Consider the following 14,722-nt stretch of genomic DNA (forward strand, 5'->3'; position numbering starts at 1 on the left):
GAATTCTACCCGAATTGTCCAGGCTCTGCCACCACATGAATGCCATTGCTTATACTGAGTGAATAATGGATAAATGAACGTTTCATTCCACACATTTTACTTTTGTTCATGAATTGCCCAGTGGCAAATCACATAAGTCATAATCACTTGCTGAGTAATTTCCACAAATTAGTTTTGGTCTGTAGCTCCATTGCCCACAGTACTTTGTTATTAATCATTATTATAAATTGATTCCTTCATAGGCTGGTTCTTTAACTTTGAGGTGACAGAATATTACTTTTTTTCCCTGGTGGGGTTAACATAGCATGTAGATCTGCACTGCTGGTAAAAAATAGCCAGCCCTACAGATTAAAATTTTTCTGCTGTGAGTTCTGTAAAATTGCCTGAATGGGCATGTATTTAACCAATAAACTCAGATACCATAAAGAAGAAATATAGAAGCCTAAATATACTGAGTCAGATCAGCTGCATTCCAGCCTCAAAGCAGCAGGAGGGGGCTCTGGCCTGGACCACTCTTGTCTCAGCCAGGCTGAGCACAGTTCCGTGTGCCTCCTCACCAGCCCCTCACTGTAGGACTATATCTCTCCAGAACAAGTTCTCAGGAGACTGTTGTGCATCATGCTCTGCTGTGTATGCAACTGTTCCTTAGGGCAATATGTGTCTGAGGTCAGAAGAAATGAGGCAGGTGGGGAACAGAGAGCCATGCTCTTTTTTGGGGCAGGAGATGGCAGTTTCTAGTTTTCACTGAGTGGCAGAAGTAATAGCAGCTGGGAGATGCCATCAGTATGTGTACAGCAGTATGTCTTGTCTCCTGCATGTTCCTACATCATTTCTTTCAGTCTCTCTGGGGAAGAAAACTATGACCCTGGTAACTGTGCTTCCTGCCAGCAGCAGCACCCCACATCCTTAGACACTTCCGGCACAGACCTTGTGCCCAAGCCCACTGGGGTAGACGTGACCGTGAGTATAACAGGGATAAATTATAGTGGAGCTCCTGCCTTGACTTTCATGTAAGATGTATAGTAAGTATGCTATACATGTATAGCAAGTACATTGCATAGTAGTGCTGAGGAACATTTTCATATGGTTGTGATGGACTGAAATGCAGCAAATACTTTGACAATTCAAGTGCAAACTCATGGAATTATTTATTTTCCTAGCTATAGATCACTGTCCAGCTTTTAGATTGGCTGCTGCTGTAATGCCATCACAGGTGCCAGTCTTGAATTTTTCATTTTCTGTTGCAGTCCTTTGCTCTAATAAATAATTTCTCTTTTTATAGATATGGTACAAATCTTTAATCCCGACTTAGTGTTTAATACCAGAAATATCTTTTTGCAGGTTCAAAAATTTTCCAAATTATTACAGGAATCAAAAAATGAAAGAGAAATACTTAGGATGATAGTACCACAGTAACACTAACATTGCTGCCCATTCTCTGTCCCCCAGGACTCTTCTTGTCCATCTGCTATCCCTCTGCTTTGTACACCTCTCCAATGACCGGCTATTTTCTCCTGCTCTTTCTTGTTCAGAAGACAATTTGAGGAGCCTGTTGCTGATTTATGAACCCTTTCATGGTTTTAATTCTGTTGGACCTGACTGACAGAAACAAATGTCACATTCCCAAGTGCTTTCCAAAGAAACAGGGATTTTCTTGGGGCCTCAGATGCAGCAGCTTCTGTTTATCTGCTCTGGAATTTTCCTTTGTAAGCATTATTTTTGAAGCAGCACTTGATTTGAGCCTTGACTGATAACTTCTACTCCATCGGTGGTCTCCAAGTACTTTTTATCACATAACGCCTGACTGGGATTGGGACTGTTTGTATAGGTAGCAAAGAACCAACTGCTCTGTGAACATTCCTGGCATAATAGAGTTAGACCACTCATTCTTCACTAGTTTTTATAAAAGAAATTCCTGGGCACAGCCAAGCACTTCTTCAACTTTGGGAGGAGCCAGCCTAGCAGGCCTTGAAGCCAGAACTCCATTCCCTTTTGTTTGTTTTCTAGCCCTTACAGCAGCTGCTTGTCCATTGTAATCCCTGAATTGATCCTGTCATTGCAGTTCAGGGAATCAGAAAAAATGTCTCATAGGGAAAAAGGATCACTTGGCTATAAATCTGATAGTTTACACCTCCATAGGAAAATGCATAAAAAGGCGTCAGAAGACAAAAGCCTGTCTGAAATGCACTAAGAAAGCCTGTCAGCCCAAGTGGAGCTATTCTTATTTGCAGAAGGAAAGAACTGACTCAGCAGCCAGGGCTGCCTGCATTTTACTTTGCACCTACAGCAGATATATCTGTATAAGCAGATGCTTTAATTTTCAGTCTAGATTTTACCCTAGCTCATGGTTAGGGCTCCATTCAGATATTAGAATATTTCAGATACACAAGGAACATCAGGTGACAACAGAGGGTATTCATCAATATACCAAAATACATATTTGGAAACCACTTGCCAGGCTCAGAAGGAAAATGTTGTTGCAAAAAAACTTTAGTGGAAAAATCCAAGACAGAACAGAGTAGCCCAGGTAGTGACAGTATTGTTCTCACAAGACACAGAAAGCATGGACTTTCTGAGATGGAAGGAATCTGCTTCCTCTGAGGAAGCCTGAGCTCAACAAAGTCATCAGCACATCCCCAGTGGGAGCAGAATCAGATCCAGGGCTTATTATTCCATTTCCCATGCAGTGCAGCAACAACTGCAATTTGAACCAAGCTATAAATAGCTTAATAATAAACAAAAGAAGGGTTTGGCCATATTTTTTTAATGAATCTGTTAAAGACTTTTTCACGTCTTTCAAATATACTTGACCCAATGGCATCTGTACTTGTAAGAACAGATATTCAGTTACTGTATAATTGAGTATGAGTTTTATCTCAGTGACTCTCTTGAAGAATAGCTTACAGGTTCTTTTCAGTGTAGAGCCCTGTGTAAAATTATACCAGTGTAAATAGAGTGGGAAGACCATTACTTTGTTATAGTTCCACAAAGATTTACAAAACTCAAAACTTCAAGCCGTGCATTGTTCACGTCCTGTTCCTGTCAGTGTTATGGTTGTTGCAATCCCATGAATCATTCCTGATTTATTGGCACAATTACTCTTACCAGCCTCACTGAAAAGCAAATAAATACTGAAAAGTTAGAGCCAGTAAAATGTCTAGTGCACTCAATCAGAAACCCAAATTACTTTGCACAGGGACTACCTTGTAAGTCCTTTTAGAAAGCACAGGGAATTCCTCACTGGATTGCCACTGGACCATTTTGCAGCAAATAAAGGGCAGCTGAATCAGATTGGCAGTCAGGACTGTCAATTAAGTTCCTTAATTGGCAGGAGCAAGTGAGGATGAAATCAGTCCTGATCGTGAAAACATTTGCAAGGGTGAAGACATTCCAGAGGAGCAGTTCTGTGCCCTCCAGGTCAACCACAGCACTGCTGTAAATATGCAGCAGTGTCACAGTGAACAAGAGTCATTCTTGCTTGCTTCTTTCTTTTCAGATGTACCAACAGAAGCCTAAAATTCTGGTGCACACTGTACATGTGCATGTGAGGGGTGTTTGTGTGCATACATGTAAGTGACTGTGTTTCCCATGTATTATGTGATAAAAAACCTCAGGTGGTCAGACCTCTGATGATGCCAGTAAGACTAAAGAGTTTTCTACTTTTATTCTCTGTCTCTACTACTGGGTTCATAATTGAAAACATATCTAATGACTTTCATGACTGCTTAGGGTTTTAATGCATCTATATGGGAGTATATGGATATAAATGGGAAACCCACATTTCCTGAAAGAGCCGATGAGCAAAGATGACCCCTGCTTTCATTATTGACTGCACGTTCGCTTTTACAAGAGACTCAGAAATGCCAAGCCATTTTGACTGACGGCATCATAAAAATAATTATATTCTGAACTTTACAGTTGACAGCATTTCTCAAAGAAATCTATTCATAGTGATGTTAAGGACAAGGCCATCTTTGGCACATGTATTGCTGGACACAACTCAGTAGGAATAAAAACTGGAATTGCTAGGTAATAAAACATCTAGCAAAATTACGTCTTCATGGGGAATAATACAGGTAAATAGTAAACTGTCTGTTTTCTCCAGACACTCAATGTAAGTTATGGCAAAGTTATTCTAGTTATTTTCATGACAAACATCAATCATCTCTTTTGATTGATACATAATTGCAGACCTGATGAGAGCACTAAGCATCTTCCTTTCAGGCTGAATGGAAGAAGAAATTAAACATCTGCTTATGAAAAGGTAGTGAGGGACAACTGGAGGCTACTGCCCAAGAAAATGGCTTTAATTACAAAGGCCAGTCTAAAGCCCGTGGTGTAAAGAAGCTGGGCATTTATTTCAGTGACTTGAATTTTTAAAAAAAGACTGTGGGACTTATGCAGCCATGAGAGTGTTTGTGGGGAAAAGCAGGGAGACTCTTTTCTTCCCAGGCTTCCTTTCCGTGGGCATGGAACGAGCTGGAGGAAAACTGAATTAGTGAATAAAAATCTCCCTGCTCTGTTTTCTGTCTTGGCAGAGCAGAAAAGAGTTTTCTGTGCACCATTTGTGATATGTGGAATTATACTAACAAAGTGTTTGTATTCTTGGAAAATTATTTGCACAATTTTAACTTCGGAAGTAATTCTGAATTCTATTAGTTAAGCACCCAGATCTGTTTGAAATATTTGTCCTTTTGCCTTGTGCTGACTTTTCATCACTGCACTGACCAAAACCTAGAGACATGACTAATGAGTTCAGGGTTGCTATACCTTGGAAGGTGTCCAGTTAAGAGTTGATAGATTTATTTGAGCTGTCTTTAACACCTCAGTTTAAAGAGAAACTGCCTACAAAGAAACCTGGCTTTCATAAGCAAAAATTGAAGAACAGGGACTTTTGTGGAACAAGTGAGGTTGAAAAAAGAATAGGCAGTTAAAAAAGACTACTTTTTATGTAGTCACAAAGTGTAATCTCTTACACTTTCTTTGTTAAATAAAGCAATATTATCTTTAAATGCTTTGGAAAAAGAGATCTGCCTGTGTGCTCTTACATACCATTTTTTCCTCATAGAAAGCAAGTCAGGATGCTCATTCCCCCAGTGAGATTCTGGGAAAGTGCATTCACTGTGCCTTTGCAGAGCCACCACTGTCCCTGAGAACAGGTACTCATGGTCACACTTGAGTGGCAGGTGCTGAGTAATTGGTCTCCTGGTCCCAACTCTGAACATGCTGAAAAATCTTACCTGGGCTTGGCTTATTATCCAGAGGCCTTAACATCCCAACACCTTTTAAAGGCAACCTGTGGACTGAAAGGAAAAGATGTGCAAATAAGAGTGTTCTGCAAAGGAGATGAGAATATTTAGGTTTGCAGACGTGCTCTAAAGCATATTGCTTTTCCTCTAGCCTCAAGATACCAGGTGAATTTTGAGGTTCAAATATTTGGCTGTACACTCAGGGAGTTTTGTAGGATTTCTGCATCAGTTTGTTTTGTAGCTGGAGAATCTTCCTCCTACCTACCAAATTCGACCACCCATATAGCAAATAGAAATCTTTTGGCACTGACTGGTACTCCACAGTACTGTATAAAGGCTCATGTGTAGTGTGTGGGGGTAACAACACCCCATCACAAAGAGTGAAGAGGATAGGACAGCAATTAGTTTCACTGCCACTCACTTGCCAGAAGAGCCCAGCATGGAAATCCAAGATGTATTTGTGAGAGCAGTGATGTTGAAATAAGAGTGATGACTTCAGTAAGACCCTCAGTATCCTTGGGAGATGCAATGATGAAGTCTCCTGAAGATGACAGTGAGATGATAGTTGGACTTGCTCAGTCCAAACATGCTTGCTCTGAAATCCATCTTCTGTTTGTCAGTTTCCACGTACTTGTCACACCAAGGACAAGCTGACAGATGCAATATATATAAGATGTCTGTTGGAGAAACGTGTTGCTTGTTTTATGCTTTATAAGGCAAAATCCAGGAAGTGACTGAAGTGGTATTCTGGACAGCACAGGTAACATCTCCCAGAGAAGCACTGACTGCTTTGCTTACATTGCAAAGGACGAGAAGTGGGAGTCAAAGGAAGCCAAATTACCCAAACAGGGAACTGAGATGAAGCAGAATGATTTGCATGCTAAATATGGGATTTTTTTGTCTCACTTCCAGGACAATGCCAGGAATGAAATACTGCATTTTCACCAAAAGCGGATAGTGGCAATATGCCATAGATTTCATTAGTTAAAGAAGATTGCCTCTGCTTTTGATGTTCACTTATAGCCAATAATGTGAGGAACAATTAGAATACCTCAGAACTTCAAGAGTCTGGTGATGTTATAACTAATAGTGTGAATATTGGTTGGTTTATCCCCTCCGTGGTGAGTTTCACCAAAATAAATCCTGAGTAACTGTCAGGAGCAGAGAAATGTTTCACGTGTATATCAGTTGTGATTTGTTGGGGGGTTTTTTCTGTTCTAGTTTTATGTGCTTAGATATTGCAGTTGGCCAGGAGACACTTCAGTTGTTCTTAGCTTTCATGTAACAATTTGTTGTTATTTTTATAAAGGTGGCTCAAACTGAGCTGATTGATAGACTGTTATTCTAAGAGCAACAAAATTACCCTTTCTGATGTATATTTTTAGGAATACATCTTAGAAGTCAAATACACATATCTAACGTGTGAAATTTCCCATGTTGAATTAGAGGGGAATTTCACTGGTGCCTATAATTTATCAAAATATGAAAAACAGATAAACTAACAAACATAGGGTGTTAACACAGTGCGACAATCTTTATTTGTAAGCAGCATTTAGCACCATTTAATTCATGACTCTGGTTTCTACTGACCATCTGTCATAGCTGCTGTCAGCTTCACAAGCCTCATGAACTTTGGTAGTCCTGGTGTTAGACTTCAAAAGATGCTGCTCCCACCCACCACTATGACTTGGATCCAGAGACCATATTGTGGCAGCGTGAAACAAAGAGTGGTTTTGGCAAGAACAAGAAGAGGCTGGCCCTGTGTTTCAGTTCTGCTCCTTCCAAAGTAGCAGGCATTTAATAGGATTAACTGGACTGAGTTCACCATTGATGGAAGAGGTAGCACCAGGTTCAGCATCAGACGCCCTCTTAGTAATCAGAATATTCTTACTCAGGGTCATTTGAGAAATGGTGAGAACTAAACCTGTCTCCCTGTAATCTCCCTGTTGCAAGATTGTACTCCTCTTGCAAATGAGGTCCATAGCAAGACCAGGTAAATGCATTTGATGTTTTCAAATAGCTTCTATGGCAGAAAAGAAGCAAGGAGCTTTTAAAGTATAGATTATATAAATAATCTATATTTTAAGATACCTGGAAAGCAGTGGAAACTCATGAGCTGTATCAACAGCTTCATTAGTGCAGCCTGGCACAGCTGATTGCAATAAAACAGAAAAGACAAAACACCAAAAGACTTTTATCAAGTATTAATCCTTTTTAGAATCTCTTTAAGAAATGTGTGGACATGTAGTCAGTATCAATTTCCTTCCTTGTATTCAGCTCACAAACATATATTTAAGGCCTGTGGATCTTGGCATGCCTATTTGTCATTTTGATACAGATATTGCTGCTGAAACTCCCATTTATAATCTCCAGTGAATATCCAGAAGCTCTGGAAAGAGTTTTGTTGACTTGTGTTCTTTCCACCGTCCTCACACTGGCTGAGGAGGAACTGTGCTCACCTCTGTTGAAGAGTACACTATATTCCGATAGGGTGCAGAACACTGAGTTTCAAATCCCTTTGATTTTCTTGCTTTCTTTAAAATTCATGTCCTGGCCAAAAATATCCAAGTGTATTTCAGATTTGGCAACAAAAGGAAGTTAAAATGGACAAGAAACATCCCTTAGTTATGTGCAGATACAGATGGCACAATAACAATAGTGGTATTGCTCAGTAGCTATCATTTTTTACAAGATTGTCATAATCTGATTATCTTAATCATGTTATTTTGACATTTAATATAAAATTATTGTGTGTTCATTGTCTTGGTGACCTGTTACTGACTTCTGATCAGCTTATTATCAAGGATATAACTCGAGTACATTTTGCAAACAACACTGGTACATGCTATGCTTTCTATATCTCTTTAGCATTTTTTTGCTGCCCTAGCGATCACAGAAAATGCCTTGCAAAATAAAAAAGACTCATGGACTGCATAGGAGCTAATACATTGGGAATGTATAGTAGTCTGAGGAGATGCATGAAGCTGGAAGCAGCTTTTGTTTTGATCTGTTTGAGGAGGCATTTCTGAAGACTGTTCTCTGTTCTCATTGGCAAATCTCCCAGGCGAGTTGTGGTAAGCTGGACACAGTCAGTCCTCAAAATCTGCTCCATTAGCATGAGTGTCAAGCTGGAACAGCTGATGCAGTTTTATTGTCTCTACCATGCCTAGGGGGTTTGCCCTACCTTCAAGCATGCCTTCTCCTGGACTTCCCCACCTACACTGAATGCATGTGAATTACAGGTTGGTTCCTGCACTACAGGTGGACTTGTGGCAGCCCAGCAGCCCCCAGCACATTGTCGAAGGTACCGTCGCTGATTTGCGAGTACCGCGGAACACGACGCGGAGCCTGCTGCCCTTCCTCCAGCAAGCAAACATCCAGTACACGTAAGCCTGTGCTTCACTTCCTGTGCCTCACTCCAGAGACATGGCCTTTAGGGCAGGTCTGCACCTACCACACCAAGTGTGCTCCAAAATGCGCTCCACACCACAGCAATTAGGCTGGCAGACAGCTAGGCATTGCCAAGAAAACAACCACTTTAATGGCACAGCAGAAAATCTCCCACAGGCAGGCAGCTTTAATTAAATGTCCTCCTTTGGAGTCAAGCTGAAGTGTTTTCAATGTATGTGAAATCACATCTGTTAAGAGAGGGTTGGTAATTACTAATTCTGCAGCCTGCTTTGCCTCTTTTTTTTATTTAGCACAAGTAAGGTTTATTTACAAGTGAGCTGCAAATCCAGAGGCAAAACTTCTTCATCAATTATACAAGAACTATTTCTATTATTCTCCATTCCTAGTGACCAATGCAAATCATACAGTACAAATGCACACTTAGGTTCACATATCATTTATAGTGCTCCTTAAAAATTTCAAGGCAGTTTTAGAGTATACTTATGCTTTCATATTTATCCAAATGATATACTGGACAAGAGTAATGATCTTGTCTTTAAAGCCTTCTCAATGACATGCCTGAGCATCTGAATAATCAGTGGATGAGCTCTCAAACATTTGCTGAATAAAGACCTACATGAGGTTATTTATACTTATTTCTCAGGGATAAAAGGATGGTGTAAATCATACTGTAGATATATTTATGTATACATATGTATAGTACTCATCAGAATCCCATTTTTATTATAACAATGCTCTCTTCTTAATTAGTTGTTCTAAAAATACAGAAACAAACATTAAGGAAATTAAGTACACAAGGTCCATAGCTGCAGTTCAGAGTGACTTTCATGTGGGTTCAGCACTGCTTTGGTTTTGTTTATGTTTAAAACTGAGATGGGGATTTTTCTAATTGTTTTCCTGTGCTTATAAAAAAAAGTTCCCTAATTACTGTGACCCAGCAGTTGTATTCACGTCTGCTGCTGTTCCTGCTCACAGTAATCAGCTTTAATGAAATGACAGAAGGACATTTTATATGTGTTATAAACACTCTCTGTACTTGAAGACCTCTGCTTGGGTTGCAAAGAAATGTGCAGAGCAAATCTGCCAGAGCAAAACATCTCTGCAATTTACCTCAAAAAACATGCTACAAATGCTAGCACAACACTGGATTGATCTTCCACAGAGAAAATCTCTCTGACTTTTGGCACACAAGCTGTGTGCACTTGGAAGGAAACTGGTCAGCATTTTACCAGGTCCAGACTTGTCCTTTGCTCTCCCTCTTATTCTCCTCGCTACCCATTTTGGATGGTCCCAGCCATTAGGAGCAAAACCCTGCAAAGACTGGACAAGCATGTGCTTGTCCTGACAAGCCTCCTGAGATATGTAACTCCACAAGAGCCAGGAGGATCCACCAGGAGAGCAGTAACAGCCATAGTCAGGGAGCAGCAGAAGCAGGCTGGCCAAGCACAGCCATGCCCATAGCACAGCTGGGGTGGGGACCACAGCCCTGAGCTGAAATGCAGCTCCACAGCCAAGATTTTGTACAGCTTCTTTTCACATGGCTGATTTTCACCTTTTTAATTTTTTTTTTTTTCTCACACACTACAATGGAGGTAAATTTCTACATCCCTTTTATACCTGGAAAAGTCTGAGCCAATCTCCAGGTAAAATTTCAGCTTGATGCAGTGATGTTTATCTAAATTATGACAAATCTTCAAAGTCAGGAAGCATTTCAGCATTCCTAATAATGACCAGCACTTGCCTGTAAAACAGGCTTATCTCTTTTAGGGTTTGATTTCATGGCAAGATGGCCACAAAAACAAGCCAGGCATCAGCTAAACTCTCTGCACCAAGTGGCCTCAGTTGTAGTTTTCTCGTAAAGAAGCCACTTGCATAGCATTCTGACCTGAGGGACTTAAGGGCCTTTGTGTTATAAGCAAACACAGTACATAGTCATTTAAAAGTAAAGAAAAATTATCAAATCTCATTTAGAGCACAGATGCATAAGTTAACAGAGTAAGCTTGATTCTGGTAGGTGCTTATACTAATCAGAATTCTGCAATGCAGTCCAGCATTTTTTTAATATTAGATGCCCTGATGACTTGAATAAAATCATTCCTTTAGTCAGCTTTACAGTACTGGTCTTATGGTATATATAGCACCTTGCAAGTCAAGACTATAATCCTTTAGTTTGCTTAATGAATGTTGCTGATGTAGAACAATGTAATTCCTAATTATACAACTACTTCACTAATACATGATGAGAGTAACCTTTACTTTGATTCTATATGTAGATAGACCTATTACCTTTGAGGCATCTGCTGCACAGCTGAGTTAGGAGCAGAGTAAATGCCATTTCTTTCCATTATTTTCCAATCACGGAAGCTAATGCCTATAAAAATGTAAAAGGTTGAATGTGACTGTCTTTTTATGGGAATGGTGAATTAATGGCATGGTGATTACACATTGCCATGCTTTAGGAGAAGGGGGCATACAAGGATGACTCTCAATTTTACAGTAATGTTGTTACAGATCTCTGTGACAATATTCCCAGCTTCTGCTGCTGTCTGGTGGGATGGATGGATGCTTCAACTACTTAATTATAATTAGTTTTAGACGTTTTCCATGTTATAATTTTGTATTTGTGTTATTATTTGTTTTTGCCATAAAACAAGAAAGTTTCAGCTTACACAACTCTTTCTGCATTTTGCTCTTAATGCAAAGAACCTCTCACTTTTTATGCAAGCATATTTAAATTTCACTTAGTTTTTTTTCATATTTTTCCTATGTTATCCTAACAAAACTGGCTAACAACTACAGCAAAGTAGATAATGTAAACAAAGCCCACTTTAGATTTTTTGTTTGCTGTTTTTTCTTGTTTCAGACAGAATGATAATCCTATCAAGTTCTTAATTTTTTTGTTTTGCCTCTGCAACTCATAGCTATATGTAATGTTCCATGCCACTCCCAAGAGAAACTCTGTCCATGTTTTCATAAGCTTACAAATATTTTTGAAATGGTTTGAAATCAGTTTTTGAAGATCCATGATCACATAGTATAATTCAATTATAAAAGAAGACATTAAATGCTGCTCCATAAACAAATGAAAGTGGGTGCTTCTTCACATTGGCTATATTATTTACATCATTCTGTTTTATTTATTTAACAAGCTCATTGTGTTTCTGAAGGCACTGTTACATTTCAAAGCAGATGGAGTATTTATTTGGCAGCTTATATTCAAGTGAGCCTGAATCATTCTATTGTCAAAAAGTAACCGGTGAAGTCAAGTCAGGATGGTTTAACTTCTGCTATATTTCTTCTAAACATGATGGTTGTTCTGATTTGGCTTGTGTGTTCTTCCCATTTTTCAGTAATACCACTATTTTTTTTCACCTAGGATTCTCATATCAGACCTACAGGAAGCAATAGAAAACCAAACTGGAGGGAGGTCCCATAGGAATCGAAGGTCCCTCTCTGGGTATAACTATGAAGTGTACCACTCCCTGGAAGAGGTGCATTAAAATTCATATTGTTCCTCTTATCTACTGCAATGTTGTATTTAGTGAGGCTGAGGTTTCATTCTCTCTACAAGTTTTGGTTACCTGTCTGTCTTCAGGAGTGTTCTAAGTGTTTCTTCTTCAAAAATAGGCACTTCCTTGGAAAAAAAAAATAATAATAAAAAAATATATATAATATTTGTATTCAAGACTTATCTTTAGATACATCTTTCAGAGCATGTGAGTTTTGTTTTTAGAGTAGGTCTTATACTCTAGTGGAATAAGATATTTCAATGAGTGATTGGTCACACTAAGTCATTTAATTAAGCAATACAAGTAAATGTTTAAGTGTTTGCACAGGAGGTACAAATACGTAAAAACACTTAGATACAAACTCATTTATGAGGAATACTGTCCTGAATGATGGCTGTGTAAATAATTCCTGTTGATTTTAGTGTGTTCACATGTACAATTTCAGTCTTCACCAAAACAAAGTCACTAGGCTGAGCATGAAGAGTGCTACACCACAAGACCTGGTGCCTGTGAAACAAATACTGCAGGTAGCACTGAGTCCTGCATGTCAACCTGCTTGCCATTGTGTTCTGGCAGGCAAAAACACAGACCTTCTTCCTTCATTCCAGTAATATTTAGTGGCAGTGGTGGATTAGCTGCATCCCCATATTTTCAGGGACAGCTTATGCATTCCAGTAATACCCAACAATAAAGTGGGAAAAAAAATCCCATGTGAAGGTTGCATCCAGCCTCTGGCTATAGAGCTATGAGTGCCAAATAATGGTTAAAGTGTGAAAACAAAAGCACACAAACAAGAGAAAAAATATAAACTATGGGAAAATCAAAAAATAGAGGATTGAGAGCTGAGCTCAATAAATGTATTACAGTTTCTTCCCATGAAATGCAAAGGTTGAAGCAATGATTTTATTTCTGTGTTTGCAGATTGAGGACTGGATGCATTATTTGAATAGAACTTATTCAGATCTTGTTCACATGTTCACTGTTGGAAAATCCTATGAAGGGAGACAACTGTATGTACTCAAGGTAAAGATTAAATAGTCATTAATGAGACTAAAATCTGGAATCAGGGACAGACACTGTTATTTATGTCACAGCATATTGGTGTATATGGTGAGACACAGCTTAACAGTGTTTCCTAAGGATGAGTTGCTAAAATCTAAGTATCTCTCTGAATGTCATGTTTAATTAAAAAAGGGGAAAAAAAGCTGGAAAACTAATAGCCAAATCCTATTTACCTGGATTGGATATGCATGGAGAAAGATATCAGGACAAGTTCAATTAGTAGGATTTGGATTTAAGGGGATTGGAAAGCTTTTTGTTTATAGACAACTAGGAGAGCAGTTATTCTGGAGAGGGAGCCCAGAGGACTGTGGAGCCCTTCAGAGCATGTGCCACATATGCTTCTTCTTTAGCTACAGACAAAATTTCAGGGCTGTGTGCTCTCAACTCACATGATTAGGACCACAAATTAGAGTGTGTCAGCAAGATGCAAAAAATGTTACTTTCGATGTATTTTCTCTTGCTCTCCTATTGAAGAGTCTGAAAATTTGATTCATTATAATGCAATTCATGCAGTGTCATAGCTCCTCACCCTACTCCATGTGATAACCATTCCTTATAAATGGGAACTTACAGATCTCACTTCTCCTACAGTTTTTTTCCATAAGTCAGCCTCATTATCTTGGCATACCTGCCTACCATTATCTTGGCCATACCTTTTAAAACAGCAAATTTGTGTTCCTTTATATGAGGAAAGTCAAAATTATTTAGTCTCTCTCATGTTCTATTTTCTTCTCATTATTGTGTTTTCACTAATGTGATGGGATCTATTGGTGTTTTGTGAATATTCACACTTCAAGTTAGGTAAAAGATCCCGGCCCTACAAGAAAGCTGTCTGGATAGACTGTGGGATTCATGCAAGAGAGTGGATTGGCCCAGCCTTTTGCCAGTGGTTTGTGAAAGAAGTAAGTGTTCTAAAATTTACAGTCATTCAGTTCCTTCTGTTAAATAAACTTTGCATTTTTGCTGTAGCAGATCTAACACACTACCAATATGGAAAATAACTAGCTATGATACCTCTCTTTTTTTTTTTTTTCTTATTATTTATGGAATGCTTAAGTGCTTAATAAACAAAGCTGTTAGTGACAGCCAGACACAACTAGGCACAGGACAAAAATATGCCAGACACATACTGGCAGAGATATGAAGTAGGATTTTATTTCAAGACCTTAAGGTGTGAACATTTTCAGTAATTTTGGTAATGGCCCAGGTAAATCAGTGCCAGTGTGTACTGCTTCAAATCAGTTCAGCAGTATCTTTGTTTTAAGAACTTCATTTAAAAGAGACATTTCTCTTTTGTATAATTACATAAGAATAGAAAACTAAAGTCACAGAATCACAAAATAGAATCACAGAATTGTTTAGGTTTGAAAGGAGCTTAAAGCTCATCAAGTCCAACAGTTAACCTAACACTGCCAAGTCCACCAATGAGCTATCACCCCAAGTGCCACATCTACACATCTTTAAATGCCTCCAGGGATGGTGACAAACATT

General features: G+C 39.0%; 1 protein-coding gene across 1 annotated transcript in view; it reads left to right on the top strand.

Moving 5' to 3' along the window:
• CPA6 (carboxypeptidase A6) overlaps nt 1-14,722 on the top strand; it is an 82,214-nt gene that overhangs the window by 40,986 nt on the left and 26,506 nt on the right. The window contains exons 3-6 of the mRNA XM_066180373.1: nt 8,511-8,635; nt 12,037-12,151; nt 13,091-13,192; nt 14,029-14,133. Coding sequence (XP_066036470.1) covers nt 8,511-8,635; nt 12,037-12,151; nt 13,091-13,192; nt 14,029-14,133 — 447 coding nt within the window. The remainder of the gene's footprint in view (nt 1-8,510; nt 8,636-12,036; nt 12,152-13,090; nt 13,193-14,028; nt 14,134-14,722) is intronic.

This window comes from Chamaea fasciata, unplaced genomic scaffold (genome assembly GCF_029207755.1).
Source record: "Chamaea fasciata isolate MVZ Bird 193981 ecotype frontalis unplaced genomic scaffold, bChaFas1.0.hap1 SCAF_1, whole genome shotgun sequence".
Lineage (NCBI taxonomy): Eukaryota > Metazoa > Chordata > Aves > Passeriformes > Sylviidae > Chamaea > Chamaea fasciata.